This window comes from Castor canadensis, chromosome 12 (genome assembly GCF_047511655.1).
Source record: "Castor canadensis chromosome 12, mCasCan1.hap1v2, whole genome shotgun sequence".
In the NCBI taxonomy this organism is placed as follows: domain Eukaryota; kingdom Metazoa; phylum Chordata; class Mammalia; order Rodentia; family Castoridae; genus Castor; species Castor canadensis.
Genome location: NC_133397.1, coordinates 76914356 through 76929912, shown reverse-complemented (window position 1 = coordinate 76929912; position 15557 = coordinate 76914356). Strand labels below are relative to the sequence as shown.

The 15557-nt window shown below is 36.5% G+C and overlaps 1 protein-coding gene across 2 annotated transcripts in view; it reads left to right on the top strand.

The window, feature by feature from the left end:
- The window catches only part of Eif2ak3 (eukaryotic translation initiation factor 2 alpha kinase 3), a 60217-nt gene that overhangs the window by 31977 nt on the left and 12683 nt on the right, over nucleotides 1-15557 (top strand). For both annotated transcript variants that reach the window (XM_074050153.1, XM_074050154.1), the window contains 5 exons: nucleotides 1281-1501; nucleotides 3721-3833; nucleotides 7272-7394; nucleotides 10752-10901; nucleotides 11707-12487. In XM_074050153.1, coding sequence (XP_073906254.1) covers nucleotides 1281-1501; nucleotides 3721-3833; nucleotides 7272-7394; nucleotides 10752-10901; nucleotides 11707-12487 — 1388 coding nt within the window. The remainder of the gene's footprint in view (nucleotides 1-1280; nucleotides 1502-3720; nucleotides 3834-7271; nucleotides 7395-10751; nucleotides 10902-11706; nucleotides 12488-15557) is intronic.

The following is a 15557-nucleotide window of genomic DNA, read 5'->3' as shown; positions in this document are numbered from 1 at the left end:
GCCTGTCTCAAAAAAACCCAAAACAAACAAACAAAAAATTCTCAGATCTGCCATCAGATAAAAATACAGACTCATCAGTTATCCTAGATGCTAGAACTAGAAAATTATATGTAATATAAATTGATTTTAAAAAAAAAAAGAGGCTCTAACTAGAAACATCAGCCTTTATCTGAAATTGATCAAAAGACAAGGTAAGAGAGAATTGTTTAGTGTATCTAAGTGTAGTACAAAGTAGAAGACAAAAAAAGGTGGTTTTTAAGACGAACTGAATTTTGACAGCTTAACATGATGGGGATGTGTTTCCTATAGATGTAAAGAAAGTGTTATAGTAAAATTTGGTATTTTATTGATCTCAAGTGAAAAGAAAACTTAGAACATCTTGAAGGAAGCTTGAGTACTTGTTTTTATACTTAAAGAATTGAATTATGGGGTGAGATGTGGTGGTACACATCTGTAATCTCAACTGTTCAGGAGACAGAGGTAGAGGATCGCAGTAATAGGCAAGCCCAGGCAAAAGTTTGTGAGACCCCATTTGAAAAATAAACTAAAAAGCAAAAGGACTGGGACATGGCTCAAGGCCCTGAGTTCAGTCCCCACTAGTGACACACACACACACACACACACACACACAAGATTGAATTCATTATTAATGAGGTAATAAGTTGGGTGACTCAAATTATTTTCTGGTCTTATTACTTAATATAAAGAAATTTTAAAATACTTATGTTATAAAGAGAAAAAGTAAGACAAAGGAAAATGTTTCAAATGTGTTGAAGAAAAGAGATTTTAAAAAGTAAAGAAATGGGGGGGTAGGTAGCAGAGTGGCTCAAGTGGTAGAGTACCTGTTTAGCAAACATGAACTCCTGAGTTCAACCCCCAATACCACTAAAAAAAAAACAAAACAAAGAAACCAAAAACCTCTTCCATGAAGCCAGGAGGTGTTGGTTCATGTCTGTAATCCTAGCTACCTTGGAGGCTGAGACTGGGAGGATGGAGGTTCAAGGCCAGCCCAGAAAAATAGTTCATGAGACCCCCATCTCCAAAATAACTACAACAAAATGGACTGAAGGTGTGACTCAAGCAGTCTTTGCAGGTGCCTGCTTTGCAAGTGTGAAGCCCTGAGATCAAATTCTAGTACCACCAAAAAAGTTAAAGAAATGAAACTTTTAAAAAGGAATTATTGTTATGTCATAGGAAAATAAATCATTTTTAACAATTAAAGATGGGCCTGTTTGGTTTACCTTAAAATAAAAAACCCTTGTAATGTTTATTTTTTTAAGATAATGGTTATTATTTACCATACTACAAGAGAGAAAGGAACAAACGGAGTACACAAATCACAGTCAGATTCCTCGACAACCCAAATTACAGCAAAAATATCCGCAAAAAGGATCCTGTTCTTCTGTTACACTGGTGGAAGGAAATAGTTGGGACAATTTTATTTTGTATCATAGCAACAACTTTTATTGTGCGCAGACTTTTCCATCCTCATCCTCACAGAGTAAGACATTTTTTTTTAGAATCTAATGTATTTAAAATGTTTAGAATATAGAAAACAATATTATTGGAGGGGGAGAGAGTAAATGTACTTAAATCTTACTCCAAAATCATTGCCACTTATATGGTTATGTGTCACATAACAGCAAGGATGCACTCTGAGAAATATATTGTTAGGCAATTTCTGTCACTGTGCAAGTGTCAGAGTGTGCTTCCACTATATGATATAGCCTTTTGCTTCTATACAGTTACAAAAACTGTATAGCATGTTACTGTACTTAGAAATGCAGACACTTATAAATACTGGTGTGTCTAAACCTAGAAAAGGCACAGTGAAAACACTAGGCAATAGGAATTTTTGAGATTCATTATAACAGGACTACTGTTATATTTGAGGTCTATTGATGACTGAAATGTTGATATGTGGTACATGGCTGTATTCTCATTTCCACTTCCTCACCTCCATTCATTCCTCAACCTATTGTGTCTGGCTTCCATCTCTACCATTCCATGGAAGCTGCTCTTGCCAAAGTTGTAGGTGATCTTCTCTTCACATGTGGATATTTTCCAGTCCTTTTCTAACAGAGTCTCTCCATATTTGACACTTTGAACACTTTTCTTTGACATTTCCTAACTAATTTCCATGGCACCATGCTTTCCTGGTCTCCTTCTTGGGTGCTTTGTAGATACCTCAGGACTTCATCTTCCTTACATTTACCTGGTCATATCAGCATACCTCAGGGCTCACTCTTCTCTGTTCATTTCACAAAACCTCCTAAAATAGACTCCTCTACTTTCCCAGCTCCAGTTATCTTATAAACAGGCTCCCTTCTTTCTGGACCAACTATCTAGTAGGAGCTACACAAATAGCTCAAAATGAGCCATGTCTCAGACTGTGCTCATTTCCGCCCCCATTCCCATCCCCCAGTGTTCCATTGCATTTTTCTCTCAAATGAAGTATATTGCCATACTGTGTCACCAGAATCAAAGTCATTCTTTTCTCTCTCATTAGTCACCAATTCTGTTAATGGTTTCCTCCTAAATATCTTTAAATTCATTATCTTCTCCATATCTTGATTTCTGCTTCCTTGGTACAAACATCAACACACCTCTTCTGAACTCTGAAATAGCCTCTAACTGGACTCTGTACCCTCAGTCTGTCTTCTCCCTGTCTGCAAGCTATTCTTGCTGCACTTCCTGGCTTTAAAAACTCTAATAACTGACTCCTCATTATTGTTAGGATAAAGTCCAAACTTCTTAAAACATGCAAGGTTCTGAATGATTCAACCCTGCCTGTTCTTTCACTCATCTCTCACCATACTCTGATCCCTTCCTCCTCTCTCCACAGCTCACAGCCACCAGGCTGAACTTCTTTCAGCGCCCCCTGAAATCATGCTTTCCCTAGCCCAATAGTGCTCATCCTCTGACCTTGTCTCTGAACCTTGTTTGTTCCTCAACTCATCTCCCTTCCCTCTCACATGATTAACTCTTCATATCTCTAAGTCTAAAATTAGTTATCATGTCCCTGAGAAGTTTTTCTTAACCTCCTTATTCTGTGTTAGTTCTCTGCCTATGTCTGAGAACACTCTGGTTTCTCCTTTCTAAAGTATTTAATAGGTAATGTCTAATTTCTGTCTCTGCCTCTAAACTACATTCTTAAGGACAGGGGCCAATCTACATGTTTACCTCCATTTTCCCAGTCCCTTACACAGGGCCTGACGCATAATCAGAACTCAGCAAAGATTTACTAAAAGAAGCAATTATTCAATAGATGAACTACAATAGCCCCTGACTTTGACCGTAATAATTAACAACCTCTGGAAGATCATGTAAGAGATATTGGTGAAGATACATTGCCAAAATCAATTTCCTATGGCTGGAGGCATTTTAAAACCATCTACAAAGTAGTTAGGAAAGAAGTAACTCTAATCGTGCCTGGAAGTCTGCACTCATACTTACAGGTGTACTGTCTTTCTCTTTGTATCTTAATTATGTGTTAGGCTATATAAAGAAACAAAATCTCCTCAACAACTAAAGGGATAGAAGTGGCAATATAAATTTTTTTCTTAAATCTAGTAAAGGGAATTGCCATATTTTCTTTTTTATAATGCTTTTTTATTTTTCTCCAAGCTATCTTTTTCAATGTTATTTGATAACCAAAGATTATTAACTAACTTTAGTTCAACTTTGTACTGGTAGTGATTTTGTTTTCTACCTTATTAGCAAAGGAAGGAATCTGAAACTCAGTGTCAAACTGAAAATAAATATGATTCTGTAAGTGGAGAAGCCAATGACAGTAGCTGGAATGACCTCAAAAACTCTGGATATGTATCACGGTAAGAGTCTTACGAAATATTGATGCTCTTATAGCTTCTGAAGGCAACCATTTGAATCAAAGAAGTGACCTTTAAACTAATATCTTGTTTAACTGATTTGTCAGTGTATGAATAGCTAGGTAAATAAAATAGACCTAACCTTTAGTAACTTAAAAGTGGTCTGTACCCAAAGAAGGATAAAAACACAGTGCTGTATTGGCTGGAATTTCAACTATCAAATTAAATTCTTACTCAGATAACTTGGCTACTTAGTGTTCACCAAGTACTGGAATTGGCCTTAACAGTACCAAATAATTGTGTTCACTAGACTGTGATGTAAATATCTACACGGTTTTATTGTTGTATTTATTGGTACTGGTACCTCAGCTCAGGGCCTGTATGTGCTTGGCAGGCACTCTGCCACTTGAGCCGCACCCCAGCCCTTCCATACATTTCTTAATACTCAGTTCTTTATTTTATCCCTTATTCTGTCTGGAATAGGAAGTAGATAGATGAATGAGAAACACCAATAGAACATGTAATTTTTAAAAAGAAAAGAGAAAGATGGGTTAGCTAAAAGTAGGTAGTTAAAGTTATTTAAAAGTAAAAGTAAAGAAGCTGTTGCAGTATCTCAAAGGTATAAACTATCTTTGATGCCATGTGGTATAGGAGATGGTCTATGGTTTATTTTTCATATTACATGTATGATAGCTACTTTTCCCTTTGTTTAGTGTTTTTCTTCTCACTTTAGTGATAAGGAACTTTGCTACTAGGTCTCTAGGGTAATGGTTTTATGACAGAAAAGATTGAAAGTATTAGATAGATGTATGTATTAGTCAGGATTCTTTGCCAATTGAGGATGGTAAAACCAGTGAATTTCACAAGCAAAGCAAAATTTATTAGACTACAAACACATGATAAAGGCTACATTTATATCCTTGTTAATGAAAATGTTGGCTGTCATCGGCAGCAGGCAGAGAAAGGAAAAGAACAAGGAACCCACCAACTTTCCTGAAATAATCCATCACTGATGCCAGTCATTGTTCTTTCAGCATTTACTCTGAGCAGTGCTATGCAGAGCAATATTTTAGGCTTTGGGAGAAATAAGAAGAGTAGAACTATTCTAGAGAAGCTTGAAGTCTATGGGGAAATAAAATATGAGGTAAAACAAACAATTAAGGAAAAAAAGCCATGAACTAGTGAATGGGTGTGGTAATTTAAAATTTAAGAGGACATCAAATATGAGGTCACATTTGAATTAGATTTTTAATTTTAAGAGTAGACAGAGATGGAGAGGGGTGCATGGCATTGTGAATAAAAATGCATTGCAAGGGCTGGTGGAGTGGCTCAAATGGTAGAGTGCCTGCCTAGCATGTGTGAGGCCCTGAGCTCATGCTGCAGTACCACAAGCATTATAAGACTGATGTCAAGAGCATTAGAATACTGTACTCTAAAATTGGACTAGGCTTAAATCCATTTTTCTTTAACTTTATTTGATATGCAATTTTAAATAGAGGATTTCTATATTAATATTTAATGTTTATTTGTGCTTAGTATATCCTAGGCACTATTAAGAATAAGAACTATGGGTTCAGTCATGAATTCAGATCCCAGGTTTGTCATTTATCATCAGAGACCTTAGCTAAAATGATGCTTATATTTATAGGTCTATAATCGTGTATAAGATGTCATTCTTTTTAGAAGATGTAATACAGGAAGATAATACAATTAGCCCTCCAGGAGTAGGACATGAACTTTGTGAGCTTTTGCATTTAGGGAGATGAATTTGTACTGAGGAACTTTGACTAGCTATTTTTAGGAATACAGATTATTACTCTTCATTCTCTGTGAAGGTAATTGGCCCATGGAGGGTTGTCTCCTCTTTAACTCTGTTCTCTAACCAGCTGAGGCAACTACTAAATTAATATGATGTACAAGTCATAAAGTAATAAACTTACCTTCATAAGGGACATACCGAAGAGCATCTAATTCACCTCTCCCCCTTGTGGCTGGAATAATTTCCACAACATTGTGTACATGCATTCACTTATTAATTCACACAGTTATTCAATAAGCATTTGTGACATTTTCAATTTGCCATGTAATATCCAGGTTCTGAAAGTATAAAGAGAAACAAGAATGCTTTCCTGCATTCATGTTCCCCAAAGTACAGAGGTGCTGAGTAAAGTGAGTTGCATATAAATCACTGCAAAATTCTGAGACTAAATCTAAATAGTTCAAAGCAATATGTGTACAGTGCCATGGAAACATTAAGACATGGGTCTAGGAAAATTTAAGGTGGTGAGAGCTGCAGAATGAAGGAAGAATATGGTTTCATTCAGTACAAAGAACAATGAATGCCACACCAGCAAAAGCCCTGACATTGTGAGAGAGCATGGTGCAAACTGACTGGTATCTACAGTGCAGGTATGTGAAATCAGGAACTAACAGGAGAAACAGGCTGCGATGTGGAGGTCCAGCTGTAAGTGACAGGTGGTGAGTTAGCTTCTGTCTGAATACCCTCAGTAGTAAGCATACTGACTTGGAAGATAATCCTGGTAATTCCTAGAGTGATTTCTGGCTTGCCTGGCACTGGTGGCTTAATCCTGTAATCCTAGCTACTCACGAGGCAGAGATCAGGAGGATGATGGTTGAAGGCCAACACAGGCAAAAAGCTCATGAGACCCTGTCCCAATATCTTGAAGATACCCAACACAAAAAAGGGCTGGCAGAGTGCCTGCCTAGCAAGCATAAGGTCCTGAGTTCAAAGCCCAGAACCTCAGTACCACCAAAAATAAAAAGATTTCTGGCTTAAATATAGTAGGATTGACTATATTTCCTTCTATAAAATTTATAAGCAATGAGAGCTGGTAGAGTGGCTCAAGTGGTAAGAGTGTCTGCCTAGCAAGCATGAGGCCCTGAGTTCAAACCCCAGTACCACCAAAAAAATTATATATATATGCATATATATATACACATATACATATATACACATATATATATACATATACATATATACATACATATATATGTTGCATATATATATATGCAGTGAAATACAGTTAAAATACATTTTTAACTGAGTACAAAATGCCATAGAAAATAAAAGATTAAAGAATTGAGAATGTGATATTTTGGTAGATTATGGAAAGTATTGAATAGGACAAAATGAATAGTACAATTGCTATAAGAACAAGTGATTACAAGTGATTTCCAATAAAACAAAACTTTTTAATATATATCCCTTTTTCCCTATGAAATTTATAAAAATGTATTTGCTTCATATATATGAAGAGAAAAGCTAAGAATATCATTAGTAAAACTCTTTGTTGAATAAGTTCTGACAGTTTACTCATTTTATATACTTTTTGAATGATAAGATTGAGCCAATTTTTTCCTTGCTGCTGTGCTATTTAAAACTTTTTAAAATCTTTAAATTTTTCACCTATTTTTTTTAAGATATCTAACAGATTTTGAACCAATCCAGTGCATGGGTCGTGGTGGTTTTGGAGTTGTCTTTGAAGCTAGAAACAAAGTAGATGACTGCAATTATGCTATCAAGAGGATCCGTCTACCCAATCGGTAATGGATGGTTCTTTTAGTATATTTGCAATTAGCACTATATGATCTATCATAGACAAAATGTCCTTGTTATTATATTCCTTAGTCATTGAAATCTGACCTTCCAAATCTTAGGTTCTAAATACTACCAAGTAACAAGTTGTCTAAAAGTTGTGATCTAGATAGATTGTTTTCTATTTGCTTTAAATTAAGGTCTCATTTTTGCTTCTTAACAACTGAAGAGTTTCCTATTAGAATGTATAAAAACTATAGACTTTAATAAATCACAGCATTTAAAAATGACTTCTGTTTATTATAGTGTATTTGTTGGCTTTTCCATTACTGTAACAAAATACTTGAGCTAATCAACTTATGAAGAGAGCTGGTTTATGTTGGCTTACAATTTCAGAGATTTCAGTCCATGGTCAAATGGCCTCATTGCTTTTGGGCCCACAGGAAGGCAACACATTGTGGCAGGGAGCATATGGTAGAGCAAACCATTCATTTCATGACAGGGACACCAAAAAGTGAGAAAGAGGAAAATGTCAGGACCCCCATAGCCCTTTCAAGGGCACCCTCCTAATGACATTCCAGTCCAAACTGTATCATTAGTAAATAAAGTATTAAAACAGAAGCTATGACAGGAGTGATGGTACATGCTTGTAATTCCAGCACTGAGGAAGCTAAGGCAGGAGAAGCAGAAATTTGAGACCAGCCTGGCTTATATAGCAAGTTTAAGACCAGCTTTGGCCACATAATAAGACCCTGTCTTAAAAACAAAAACAAGTCAGGCACCATTGCCTGTCATCCTAGCTACTCAGGAGGCAGGGATCAGAAGGATTGACATTTGAGGCCAATCCAGGCTGGAAAAAAAAAGTGAGACTCTATCTCAAAAACACCCAACACAAAAAAAGAACTAGCAGAATGGCTCAAGTGGTAGAGTGCCTGCCTAGCAAGACTGAGGTCCTGAGTTCAAACCCCAATACCCTCACCCCCTAAAAAAACTAATGGTATTATAATCTTTCTACCTAGTAATAAACAGTATTAATACTTTAGAGTATTGTCTTTTGATTTTTTTCCAGTCATAAATAATTAATACTACACTGTACAGTTTTGTCTGTTGCTTCTTTCATTATATCCTCAGAGTTTTTTATGTTATTGAGAATTGTATTTGCATACCAAAATGCATTAAAAGTAAGGCTTATTAGCTGGGTATGGTGGTGCATGCCTGTAATCCCAGCACATGGGTGCTAAAACAGGAAGATCTCAAGTTAAAGACCAGCCTGGGTTGCATAGTGAGACCCTATCTCAAAAAACAGTAATAAAGAATGGCTTTGTTAATAGTTCATTTAGCACATGTGCCATATTTTCTTTAAATGTTTCTTATTGTTAAACAGTTTGATTTCTAACTTGGTTTGTAATTTTAAAAAAACTTTGTAGTGTTCATCTTTTATATAAAATTTGACCACATTTCTGGCTCCTAACAGTGTGAGGAATAAGATGATTGGCTTTCAGTAATACTTTCCTTACAGTCTCTGTAAAAGGTTCTTGTTAATTCTTTGCTGCTGTGCTGTCCTCATATGTAGTAGATGCATTTTCTTAAACTGATAGAGGCATAGGAATTTGATGGCTTGAGTACTATGTGACTACTTCTTTTCTTTTCGTGAACACTTGAGTAAGTATTCATATATGCCATATACCACATAGGATATTAAAATTAAGCAAGATTTCTTCCCTGCAGAAGCCTATAACTTTTTGGTGCTCAAATAAATTATACTACAAGAAAGATTGTGAGCTGTGTCTTGTCTTAGTAAACAGCTTCTCATAAAGGAGCAGATGAAGCTGAGAAGCAGTGAAGGAAGGCAAGCTTTATGGAGGTGTTAACATTGGGTTCTGGAGACAGCCATTCAGGGGAGGATAGTCTGAGAAAAGGCTCTCTATTAACAGTAGGTGGTTAAGAATGGGGAACGTTCTGGAATGAGTGGGGCAAAGAGTGAGAATAGGTGAGTATAGAAGAGAGGGTGAATAGGATTGGCTACAGCATCTTATGTGCCAGGCAAAGGAGTTTAGATTTTATTCTACTTTGAGTAGAATAGTTATGTGATCAAAGTGGCGATGACTCTGCAGCAACATAATGGCTGATCCAAGGAAAGGAGAAGGGTCGGGATGTTAGTAGATTGCTTTGCAACAGTTCAGTCCTAAAATAAAGAATGAGCATAAGGATTTGAAAAAGAGGGGATGATGGGATTTGGTCATTGGCTATGGGAATCTAGAAGTGAGAGAATTTTAAAATTCCAGGATCCTTGGATTGGGAGAGTTGGGGACATTAACAGTAACAAAGCATGGAAGGGAAAATTTGGAGTAGCTGACATTTTCCTGGGAATGAAAGAGTATATAAATTGTATCTATTTATGTTGTTTAAAGTAATGATGGGCTCCCTAGACTAGAGACATCAGAAAAGCTGTCAAAGCAGAAGATAAAATCCAGATGTTTTCTTTTTCCATGTTTGTTTGTTAATGTATTTTTGGGAGAGTATTTATATATATTTATTATAAACTGACATACTTTACAAGGTATGTCTATTTTTTAGAAATGTATATGTGTTTGTATTTGTGTATGTAGATACTTGTATCAAATACTACGTATGTGACTTATATTCTACTGAGTGTGGTGAGACACCCAGGTGGATAGTTAAGGATACATATGTATGTGAATAAATTTCTGTGTTTAATATGCAAACATGTTCATATGGTTGTGTGCATTTTTCTACTTATTCCATCAGTGCATACACTTGCATATGTCTCTCTACTTAAATATTTATCAAACAAAGCTAGCTTTGCTGGGAAGGCCATATAGATCTGAAACCAACATGAATGACCTTAAAGATATCTGAAAACCTCCCAGCAGGGCTGAGGGCCAACCAGATGCTTTTCTAGTTCAGCTTCATTGCCTGTGATACTGAGTAATTGAAGCGTCTACAATCAATGCACTTGTACAAGTGTTTTGAGTTGTAATATGTATGTACCCTTTTGGGTTGGTCTGTTTCTGTCATCCAGGGCTGGAATGCTAAGCTCTCTTTTCTGAACACATAAGGGTCTGTGAAGATTGATTTTTTTAGTCAGGCAAGAAAGCTTTCTTTGTAACACTTATTTCCAGAAGGGAAAAAAACATTAAAAATGCATGGGTTTTTTTTAATTTTAGGATTTGCTATGTGATTTTTTTTTTTTTAGAATTATACCCAGGGCTAGCTCATCTGTTCCTAATTTTAGATTTGAGGAGAGACCGCCAGTGTATTAATAACCTTTTGTGTTTTCACTATTGGACGTAAATACCTCAGATATAGACAACCTTAAGCATCTTCTGCTTTCTGTCTTTCAGTGAATTGGCTCGGGAGAAGGTAATGCGAGAAGTTAAAGCCTTAGCCAAGCTGGAACACCCAGGTATTGTGAGGTATTTCAATGCCTGGCTGGAAGCACCACCAGAGAAGTGGCAAGAACAGATGGATGAAATTTGGCTGAAAGACGAAAGGTAATTTAGTTTGATATAGATTCCTTTTAGGCTGGTTTTTGCTTCTATGAACACAGTATCATTTCTACTCTCTATTTTCTATTTTAAGAGAAAGAATAGCAGAGTTCTATATCATCATGTTTTGGAAATTTCTCTAGCCATTTGTGAAGTGAGATTTGATTTAGTTTTTGAAAACTTTTTTTTTAATTAGTAGTAGTGCTCTATGAATAATGCTTGAGGGATTCACAGTGTTTTTTCTCAATACAAGACAATATGTTGTCTACTTCTATTTTGTCTTTTTAAAGTTTTTAATAAAGTTTTCTCTTAACATCAACTTACAATTCCCTTTTAAATAGTTTTAAACTATATTCAGTTAAAAATATGTAATCTTAGGTATCATGAATATATTCCCCATGTTAACCATTGTGCACTATAGGAAGGAAGGCCCTTTTAAAAACACCTGGATCAAAACTTTGCACAGCAGTAGATCCACCTCAGTTACCCTGTTACAATGATGCTTATAGTAGGCTCAAGGACCAGGTGAAATGACCCCTTGTCTCAAGTCCCAGTAAGCCACTATGATTTGCACAAGGGTTACAGAATTGAGTATGACAGTCCCAAATAACTATTTCAAAGCATAAATTAAAATTTCAAGAGGAAATGAAAAAGATGTTCTTTATCTCATATAACATGTTATATTTAGTCTATATATCATTTTGTCTGTCATTTGGTAAGTGGCTTTATAATAGTTGAAGCTTTTTTTAGGCAAAGATAACTTAATCATCACATAGTTACTTCCACCCATTTATATTTCTCCCACTTTTAGCACAGACTGGCCACTCAGCTCTCCTAGTCCAATGGATGCACCATCTGTTAAAATTCGCAGAATGGATCCTTTCTCTACCAAGGAACATATTGAAATCATAGCTCCTTCACCTCAAAGAAGCAGGTCTTTTTCAGTGGGGATTTCCTGTGGCCAGACGAGTTCATCCGAGAGCCAGTTCTCTCCACTGGAACTCTCAGGAATAGCCCATGGGAATGGCAGTGGGTCAGTGGATGCAGCACACAACCTCCAGGACAGTTGCCTAACAGACTGTGATGTGGAAGATGGTACTATGGATGGCAATGATGAAGGGCACTCCTTTGAACTTTGCCCTGCTGAAGCTTCTCCCTACGTAGGGTCAAGGGAGAGAACTTCCTCTTCCATAGTGTTTGAAGATTCTGGTTGTGATAACGCATCCAGTAAGGAAGAGCCCAAAACTAAGCAGCTACACATTGGCAACCATTATACTAATAAACTAACTGATTTCAAGTATTCCAGCAGCAAATCTTCTTCTGAAGCTACATTGTCCCTTTCTCCTCCAAGACCAACCACTTTAAGTTTAGATCTCACTAAGAACACTACGGAGAAACTCCAGCCCAGCTCACCAAAGGTGTATCTGTACATTCAGATGCAACTGTGCAGAAAGGAAAACCTCAAAGACTGGATGAATCGACGGTGTACCATTGAGGAGAGAGAGAGGAGCGTGTGTCTGCACATCTTCCTGCAGATTGCAGAGGCCGTGGAGTTTCTGCACAGTAAAGGACTCATGCACAGGGACCTCAAGGTCTGTAGCTGTGGAATATCATGCAGAGGTTTCCCTCTGATGTTCAGGGGTTCAGAGCAGTGCAGAGGAGAGTAAAGGCATCCAAAAGCAAAGGTCTGAGAAGGTAGTTTGAAGGGGCCTGCAGTAAGAAGTTTCACATTCGAAAGCTTCAGGCAAACAATGCATTCTCCTCTATAATGTGTTTGTGTTCATTTCACTGTAAAAGATGTTCCCAATAGTCCTGATGGAGAAATGAAAAAAAGGCTATGTAAAATCCACCACAACCAGTTGAACCATGTTCTTTATATAGTATTGAATAACCCTGACACAAATATCCCTGGATCCCTACAGGTGGTGGTAAAAGAGACCCCAGTGGAAGGAGAGATGTGTTCTTTTCACTAGCAATCTCTGAGCTGGGGCAGCAGATAGACATGCGTTTTGCACCCAGTTCTGAACTGTTTGTGCTTTGGGGGAGAAAGTGGATGGAAAAAGGTAGCAAACGGTTAACCAGGTAATTATAGCTCTAAGGCCTTAGGATCTAATTTCAATGTATACAGTATTGATCAGTGTACTAATACAGGATCTAATTTGTATAAAAGTCTTACTGAAACACATGCATTTCCATAGGATGTGTTCCTGAAAATAAATGTATGGAACTTTAGCTAACGTAACTAATTTTATCTAACTAATTTCTGCCATATTCCATATGCTTATAGCAGTTGTCAGTTGATGTGTAGTGAGTGTTTTAATATTTTTCTGATGTGAGTAACTTAAATTCTCAACAAATTTGGATTTCTTTTTGACTATTTTTAGTTTTTGTTTGTTTTGTTTTGTTTTTTAGTCATACTAGGGATTGAGCTCAGAGTCTCACATTATTCAGGAGCTCTACCATTTGAGCCATGACCCCAGCCCTTTTGCCTTTTAGTTTGTTTTTCAGAAAGCTCTCCAATGAACCTCATATCTCTGCCTTCCCAGTATCTGGGTTTATAGGCATGTGCCACCATAATTAATATTGTTAACTTTACTTTAGACAAAATTGGTTTTATATACCAAAGTAGATATTTGGACAAAAGTTATTTTCTAAAATCAGCTGTAGGTTTTTAAGTTCTTTGGGGGGTTTTGTTTGTTTGTTTTTTGGACTGGGTTTGAACTCAGGGCTTTGTGCTTGCAAAGCAGTCCCTCTATCGCTTGAGCTAATCTTCAGTCCAGGTTTTTAAATTATGAGTGTATTTTAAGAATTTGGGGGGATAGAAGGAGGAAGAATTAGAAATAATAACTATTTTCCAGTATAACAGTTACTTAGTTGTAGAATCACTATGCTTCAGTGGTTTTGATGTGGTTGCAAACTGGTTGCCAGGAATTGTTCTGCACTAAATGAAAACTTCAGAGATGAATTATTTTGGTTGGAGTAGAAAAAACAACTTACAAAAGAGCAGATAGACACCTTTAACTTGAGATACTACTACCTGTTAAGGTTTAAATATGAGAAACATTCCTCATTTGATGGAAAGCAACTAGCTAATGTACATACTGTCCTTGGACACTTGCCATACACATGCGCACATACATGCTAAGCTGAAAGACAAAATCATTTTGTTTTCACTAATACTGAATATTCAACTGATTTTATAATGTAAACTAGATGTTGACGAATATTTGCTTAATTCTTCAATGTTGTCTAAAGATTTTTCTGTATTTGTATACACACAGAGTAAATCCTAGAAGAAAGGTAATTTCCTCTTTAGTTTTTCTTGAAATCGAAAAGGTTTTATTCTTTTCAAAACAATTCGTTTTAAAGATTTCTAGTATGCTGAAAAAAATACCACCAATATTTTTTCCCCAGAAGAAAAACCTATACATTTTCATTTGGGTATGTGTGTGGCCCCGGTGGCGGGGGGTGGGGCAGGTAATATTAGGGCAGGCATTCCACCACTTGAGCCATACTGTTAGCCCAGAAATTCAGAACCAGTCTTTCTTTCTCCCTTTCCTTCTTTCTTACTTTCTTTTTCTTTTTCTTTGTAAAAAGCCTATACATTTTTGCTATACTCTAACCTAAATCTTTGAGCTCAATGTTAAACCTTCTAGGATCTCTCCCATCTTGTATTTTGGTCACATTTTTGCCTTCAGCACCTCTGGTTCCTGCCTCTCCAGCCTTTCTTCTAGTCTTTTATTCTTTGGGCTTTTCTTATTTCCTCAAATACACAGTGTTCTCATAGAACCTATATTTCTCCTTCATCATTTTCTTCACACCTGGGTTATTTATCCTCTGTTTTTCATGGTGGTGGCATGAACCATGTCTGTTTTGTTCGTTCATTATAGCCTCAGTACAATCATCGACATATTCTAGATGTTCATATCATTTCATATTGAATTTTTGATTGCTTGTTTATTTGCAACCAAAAACATTTTTACTGATTTAACCAGAAGGAACTTTGTTAGCCTGTGTTACTAAACTCTTGAGGATTCAGGTAAAGCTTTATGTAAGAGCAAATGATTTGGTCAGAACCTAGTCTGTCCTCCCATTCTTATTTCTATTTTCAGGCAGCCTCTCCCCTCATAGTCTCAGGATGATTGTCAGGAATTCTTAGGACTGCATGTTTTTCTTTTAAGTCTTTTGGAACTTTTGGATGAGAAGAGAGGAGGAAGACTATCGGCCAAAAGTCCTGGATCTTGTTCTACTCAGTAAATCAAGGATACAGACCCATCCTTAAACAAGTGAATAGGAATCTTATTCACTTAAACAAAGGAATAGGATTCTATGGATTGGTTTAGGCACCAGCTGAGTTGCTATACACTTAGGAAGAAGGGTAAGCAAAGTCAAGATATTTCTGGTAGAAGCACTGTGGGATAAATGCTAGAGAACCAAAAAGCTGTCTGTTAAGGGTTCAGTAAGTAACCTTCATCAGAAGAGGGGTATAGGGAGCAAAGGTTAAACCAGCCAAGTCTATTATTATTTCTGATACATGGTGATTTGTGGGAGAGCTATAAATTATTACCATAGTTTTTAATTCACAAAAGCTTCATTGCTTCGAAGTCAAAATTATAAAATAGTATTTTAGAAATTAAGAATAAAATGTTATTTTCTGGCAGT